The sequence below is a fragment of the Rhipicephalus sanguineus genome, chromosome 3 (assembly GCF_013339695.2).
Source record: "Rhipicephalus sanguineus isolate Rsan-2018 chromosome 3, BIME_Rsan_1.4, whole genome shotgun sequence".
Classification (NCBI taxonomy): Eukaryota; Metazoa; Arthropoda; class Arachnida; order Ixodida; family Ixodidae; genus Rhipicephalus; species Rhipicephalus sanguineus.
Genome location: NC_051178.1, coordinates 229,200,518 through 229,207,833, shown reverse-complemented (window position 1 = coordinate 229,207,833; position 7,316 = coordinate 229,200,518). Strand labels below are relative to the sequence as shown.

General features: G+C 47.5%; 1 protein-coding gene across 1 annotated transcript in view; it reads right to left on the bottom strand.

Moving 5' to 3' along the window:
* Nucleotides 1-5,296: 5,296 nt before the first annotated feature.
* Nucleotides 5,297-7,316, bottom strand: part of LOC119386342 (arylsulfatase B-like) — a 29,938-nt gene continuing 27,918 nt past the window's right edge. The window contains exons 9-10 of the mRNA XM_049414316.1: nucleotides 5,830-6,269; nucleotides 5,297-5,437 (exon numbers count right to left, since the gene is read on the bottom strand). Coding sequence (XP_049270273.1) covers nucleotides 5,297-5,437; nucleotides 5,830-6,269 — 581 coding nt within the window. The remainder of the gene's footprint in view (nucleotides 5,438-5,829; nucleotides 6,270-7,316) is intronic.

The window sequence follows — 7,316 nt, the reverse complement described above, 5'->3', positions numbered from 1 at the left end:
CTTGAGGAAGAGACTCCAGGTTGACCGGATTCTTAGGGTGACAACGGTTTCCAGGAATTCGTTCCCGAAGTATTCTATGAAATGCATGGGCGTTCTATAGCTACAGCATTTTGTTACGTTTTCTTACCGGACAAAACTAAACATATTTTGCTCTTCCAGCAGATTCGCGGCCATAGCCTGTGCTTGTTGCTTTGTTAGAGTGGGAACACTGTGCCCTAATATTTGTTTCAATGGCGCCTTAATTAAAGGTACATCTGCTCTTTGTTGTGGGATATACATTGTGAGTATACATACACATACATATATACGTCATATGTATAAATTGAGCGTGTACACATTATGTATATTCTGCACTGAAACAGAAAAAAAAAGCGCCAGGCTTGCGCGGAAAGCGCAGAACAGTCGCAGCGAAAGCTGGAAGAGCGGCATTTCTAGAGCCCGTTGTCAAATCTCTTGGGGCTACTAATACAAGTACACTAGCAAGGTGCCCACTACGCCTTGAATCACAATTTTTGTGAAGTTAGGAAGTTAGGTACCAGCTACACATCTGTAAGGCATTATGTGCACTTTGCTAATGCGACGGCTGAAGACGATGAAGGATTATGGCTGAGCCCTTTGTAATGGGTTGGATGCTTTAAACGATCCACTAGTTACGTAATTCGCATTGTGTGACCCATAGAGTTTCTTACAAGAATACCTAGAGGGAAATCTGGCGCCACCGTCTATGCGAATTTCTTAATGGGCGCCGTTGGAGCGCTGGGAATGACGGTATATGTGTCTGCGAGGCTTGTGTTGGCTGGTGTTGATCGAGGCTTCGGCTCAAAAGCGGATACGACTGCGCAAATAAAGCTTCTCTAAAACAAAACTTTTATAAGCTGATGTCATTTACACGTATTATATTTTAAAATAAACGTCCCCTCACCTTGACGACATAACAAAACGGAGAAAGAAAGAAACAGATGACGAACAGTGGCAGAGGGAACGCTGCCTTCGTCGTCTGCCTGCCAAGTTTAGCGGCCGTTGGTTACTTTTTACGCTTCGTCAAACTATACATCGACGAAGAAGTTTCCCATCATAAATAAAACTCGTTTTATGCAATAATAAAAACAAATAGCTCACTACGTGCTCCTTTAGTAAGAAATCAACCATTGCGACGCAAGGAACGCGTTGAAGCCAGACGCGGCTTCTAGGTGTCTGGGCTCTACGTGCAGGATACGAATCCGAGTCATGTTCGAAGCTCACATGTCCCGGCATTCCCATGCGTCCAACAGCTCGCAGCGCCACTTTTCCCTCTAGGTAAGTGTAGGAAACTCTATGGTGTGACCCCCGGTCGTTATTCCACTTTCACCACCACGCTGTATAACATACGTTAGCGTGAGGAAAGAGAGATAGAGGGGGAATTAACCTTATTGAGACCCTGAGGAAATGGATCATGGGAGCCTTATGGGCTTCTTTGGCAACCAATAGAAGTGCACTTGCGAGGAAACCACTACGCTATCAATCATAATTTTAGGGGCGAAGCTCCTTAAAGCGGCACCCGTTCGTCCCTCGTAGTCGTAGTGCGTAACCAGTCGTAACGCTAGTACCAGATCTTGACCTCCAAGGTGGTGCCGGTGGGAGATTTTTCCTGTGCGTTGTTGAACAATAAAAAATTCGCAGCGTGCGCGTTAACTAAAAGCCGAATTCTTCTGTCTCTCATTCCCCATTAGCAGCCATTGGCATGTTCCAGTAGGAAACGTTAGTAGAAGTAGAAGTGTAAGTGTTAGCTAAAAGCCGACTTCTTCTGTCTCTCATTCCATTAGCAGCCATTGTTTACCTCCAAGGTAGTGCCTGGTGAGATTTCTCCTGTGCGTGATTAAACAATAAAAATTTTGTTCAAAACGCCGTTGATTGATGAAATAAACCAACGAAAGACGCCAGATGTTTTCTAAAAGCAATACGAAAGAATGCCAGATGTTTCTAAAGCAAAACGAAAAGACTCCAGCTGCTTAACGAAAGACGCCAGATGTTTTCTAAAGCAATGGTTTTCTAAACAATGAAAATTCACAGCGTACATGTAAAATTAAAGTGAGCTGCAAGTCGTCATAACTCTCATCGAACCTTTAGTATAAACGCGCCCGATCTCACGTCGGTGATGATGCACTGGGCAGAATCCACGGAAGATTCACGGTTTACCGATGAACCTCCGCAGCTTCGCCCACTCATCATCATTCACTCCGTGGATATGCTGTGATTTTTTTTCTAAAGTAGGGAAGCAGCCACTATGCCATTTTTCGTCATTCTACGGAGAGAAGTGGTACCCGGTAAACACATGGGAGGCATTATGCGCACTTGGTTGACGCTGTGCCTGATGACGATGAAGAATTATGGCTGAGCCCCTTGTAATGGGTTGGAAGCATTGAACAACCTACTGGTTGCGCAATTCGCATTGTGTGATGCCTGGTTACAGAATTCGCGTAGTGTGACGCCTGCTTGTTATCTTACTCTTCTACCACGCTATATTACATATAGCAATGTAGTTCCTTCCCGACATGAAGCCTGTATAGGGTCTTTTTGCAAAGCAGATTCAAGCACCTGCATGGTTCTGAGGTAGAGTACTGGGCTCCCACGCAGAGGGCCCAGGTTCGAAACCCGTTCCATCCTGCAAATTTTTTCTTATTTCGCGCGATAGTGGTTACGGACACCGGCGGCGGCGGCGGACAACTACGGTGCCAAAAACGACCCTTGTTGTGATCTCATAACAGCTTTCGCTGTAAAATAATATTAAATGCAAAGCATTTCTTAGCGAACATCAGGCACTTTGGGCGTTTCTATCTACGTATCTATCTACGTATAGATAGGTAGATATCTATCTAGCCGCCTGCGTCTGAGCGCTGTCCTGGTCGTCTCCATAACTTTAATATACCAAAATTGGCATAGCAGGGGATCAGCGTATGACGAACACGATTCACTGGTCATGACATGAATAACGCGAAATACCTGTCGCGTACGTCATGAAACCCTTTCTCTCAGTCACGTGTGGCACATATCCGTATACCAGAGTTCATGTTATGGGGTATGTGCCAAAGGTGATACAAAGTCTCAACCAACACAGTAACCGCGAACACACACATTGACACGCAAGGAAAGTGATAATAGCAATAATTGTTGGGGTTTTATGTCCCAAAACCACGATATGATTATGAGAGACGCCGTAGCGAAGGCCTCCGGAATTTTGACCATCTGGTATTCTTTAACGTGCACCGAGATCGCATAGTACGCGGGCATCTAGCATTTTGCCTCTATCGAAATGCGACCGCCGCGGCCGGGATCGAACCCGCGACCTTCGGGTCAGCAGCTGAGCACCGTAACCGCTACACCACCGCGGCGGACGCAAGGAAAGTAAGAAAGCCGAAGACAGAACACCCCTGGAAGACGCTCAACTACCATGCACTTGTTCACGTGGTCCACAACGTGGACCAAGTCGATTATGCAAAAACCGGGGTCAATGCTTCCTACAATAAAGCTGCCGAGAAAACCAGGCATCTCATCAATACCGGTGACTTCAACATTCATTGATGAAGACCCAACAACGCCTGGTCTTTATACTGCGTGAAAGATGGCTTGAATGTGGACAGGGCATCAAAAGACCTCGCTGCCACGTCCAGGACAAGAGGCGTCATAGATCATTTCATCGTAAGATGCATCCAGGATTTCCACCAGCTGTGCTATACCTCGCACTTCACTACACTTACGAGTACACCACTCGTAGCCGCGATCACGAACGGATCCGATTAACAAGTCCGGTCCGGCTGCTGGTGCTCACTGATCACGGTGATGATGACCTTGTTCAAGAACAATCAAGAACCCCTTCTACACATACACATGGGTTCGTGAAACGTGCGTGCGTTCTCCGTCATAACAGACAAGTATAAGCATAACAACTGTAACGCAACTCTAATAACTGCAACTGTGACTGTAACGTACGTGCAGTGCGCCTGCGCGTGCCACTCGGCTGTGTGTATATCCAGGGGAACTTTCCTGAATGAAGATTAGTTGCGAGTAACGCCTGTCCTGTACATTTGTGTTTCCTTTTTGTGCTGTTCGGATTCGCGCTATCCGGTATTGAAGAATATAAGCACTATATATCAGCTTACCGCGTCTGGTGTTGGTAATACCCATGTTGCTGTTGGCATCGTTACTCAACTGTAAACAACTGGTTATATAATACATATGCGACTCTTCAGCAGATGAGTGTGTGTATACCACTTCCACATTTCTCTAGCGTCATTCCGCAACGTTTCGCTCAATATGAAAAATTACATCCACAGTCACCATCCCGCGCATGTTTCGCATAACATCAATTCCCACGGTACGTGGGATCTGCCGAATTTTTGGTACTTAGTATTTGTTGGTGTGCCTCCCTTCAAAGTGTGTCCGTATGCACATGTGTGTGCTGCGCAGTATCATACTTGTCAGTGCAAAATCTTTTTTGACGAGTCTGCAAACGCAGGGCACGCGTTCGCGTGTTCAAAAGAGTTTGCGAAGCCATGTCACGTCGCTTAGCCAGAGCAGTTGCCTCACTTTGCTGACAAACACGGCTGTTGGCACGGAGTTCCTTTTGACGGTCCGCACCGATATCTACAGAACAACGAGAAATTGTTTTGACTAGAACGATTTTTATGCACGTCTCGTCTACGAACAGTTATAGCGGCAGTCAAGGACGGAGTAACCGTTACACCGCTTATACACGCCACGTAAACGCGGTATCCACGCACCCGCTCGCTGCACATATGCACTTTTGTTCCCTGCAGACAGAGTCGATGACGTGAAGAGCGTTGCTACATAGTAAAAGGTCCATCAGTGGTCGTCGCGCTCAAAAATGTCGGTAGGGCGCATTTCGTGTATGCTTGTCAAGAAGTCGAGCACACGTCTACATCGGTAGGCCGACGCGTCTTTTGAAAGCAGGTGAACATCCGAGCCAGCAGATATGACTGCGAGTGTCTGCAACTGTGGTTTTCTTTCAGATGACTCGCTGGGAACGTGATCCTTCGAACGCTGCATACCGGGCAGTATGGGTCGTTCTTTCCTCTTTGTGCAGTCGCAGGACATGAACTAGACTCCTCCGGTAGACTTCTCGCTTTTCTTTCGTAATGAAAATATCATACATATGTCGCCGGCGTACAGACCTTTTCAGCGTGGGCGTAAATAGGTTCCGAAAGAATTTCACACGCTGTTAGTGGATTCATCTGTACAGGCTTGACCCGAACACACGCTGGGCTTGTTCCACGAGTCCTTTAACACTATGTCGAGTGGTCTACATAGATGCGACGTTCACCCAAGGCGCCCAGGTGCCGTTGTGGTACTGTGGGAAGGACCTCCGGTCTACGGGCTTGTTGCGTGGCGCCACCGATGTGACAGCGTAGCTCGCCAGCCTCCGAATGAGCACGGACAGCAGCTGCACAGAATGAAACGAATTAGGATCGTTAAATGAAACTGATATGTGGCAGCACTAACAACGTCGAGTACAAAGGATGAGGCTTACTTCTCCTCGGAGTACACTGAAGAAGTTTTTTGAAGAGTGTCTTCCAAGCCCTGTTTCGCCCACGTTATATTACAGGGTATGGCGATGTCCGATTTCATTTATGACGAAACAGGTGGGCAGATACCGAAGGTAGTGAAGTGGATTACGAACACTAAGAGTCACGTAACTATCACTTAATCATTGCGTAATGAATTTTTTTCTTTTTGAACAGGAACGAAGCCGTGGACTTTCCTTTTGTAGACCTGTCGCAAAGATGAGCGCTTCAGAACACAAATTGAAACGGACCTACGCTTGCGTCTTATTACCTCGCGGTTGTCCGGCGCCAGGTTGTGCAGCTCACACGGATCCCTGGACAGGTCGAACAGGTAAGGCGGGTCGCCTCCCACGAAGTTCGAGCTTTCCGTCGGGCCGCAGTGCAGCGTGGCCCTCTGGCGCCACTGGCTGGGAAAGAGGAAGGCACCTGTGTTGTAGAAGTCTCGAAGCACGCGTGCCGCCTTTGACTCGGCCATCAGGCGGTCCAGGTCGGCGTACGGTCGAGAGCTTCCGGGCGTCCGGAACCTTTGGTCGTACATTCCACCTGCCGAGACGCCAAGCACCAGCTTGTAGTCGCGGTAGCGCAGTGCTGCCGCGCTGCCCACGGGGTCGATGTTGTACAGCATCTCGGTACGCGGGGACGGCAGGTCGGCGCACAGGTGCAGCCACATGTCGTGGCCGTCAAGGTTCTTCATCTTTGACGGGTCTCCGCCTGCGCGAGGTAGTGTGCGCGAGCGGCCTGGGCCTCAATGTTTGGACGTAATGCAGGCGGTACGATTGGCAGAATCCTTACAACTGTGTATTAGTGTGAAGCATGGAGTGTGATAGCCAGGGGCGTAGCCAGAAATTTTTTTCGGGGGGGGTTCAACCATACTTTATGTATGTTCGTGCGTGCGTTTGTATGTGTGCGTGCCTATATACGCAAGCAAAATTGAAAAATTTCGGGGGGGGGGGTTTGAACCCCCCCAACCCCCCCCCTTGGCTACGCCCCTGGTGATAGCGATTGTTCACTGTTATTTTCTTGAAGGTAATGTTTTCCTTGACTTCTTTAACCCACATTCTGCTACGGGGTGCGATGATTTGTGACCGAAAATGTGGGAGGACCCTGAACAACGATTATAGACCTTGGTCAATAAACGGTGGACCGTCGGACAGTGCAGTCTATCAGGTCGTCTCTGTAAGTCACGTGACTTTAACTAGCGTATCTACTTGCATACTACCAGAAATCATTAGCACTGGCAAATGTTTGCTAATGTCATCTAATATTGGCTAAATATTGGTTGAATAGGCTAGATAATTAATGTTACCTGTGAGCTGTCGTAACACCGGTGTTTTCTTTACTCAATCTTTATTCAATGACTAAGTTGTGCACCAATTTTTTATTTGGACAGCAACCTATAGGTACCTTGCGCTAAAGTTTTCCACATTTCACAGTATAGCTTAGGTGTTCAGCGAGTTGGGGAAACAAAACGGGAGGCACGCGACACGTGCCTATTGTGATACCTCCAATGGTTTACAGCGTGAACAAAGTGTTCGAGATATGAAAATTTAGAAGAGCGCATGCTTTTCTAAATTGTTTGTGTTAAAAAAATATTCCAGCCAATTCTGATTGTCTGACATCACCGACTGCACACGTCGTTCACTGTATGTAGTAGGTGACAAAATTATTTTTGCTTAACTACATGACTAAAACCTGATTGTAGCAATTCGCAATGCCCATAGACTGTCGCGCCACCGAGCGGAATTCAGGAGCGTCCTC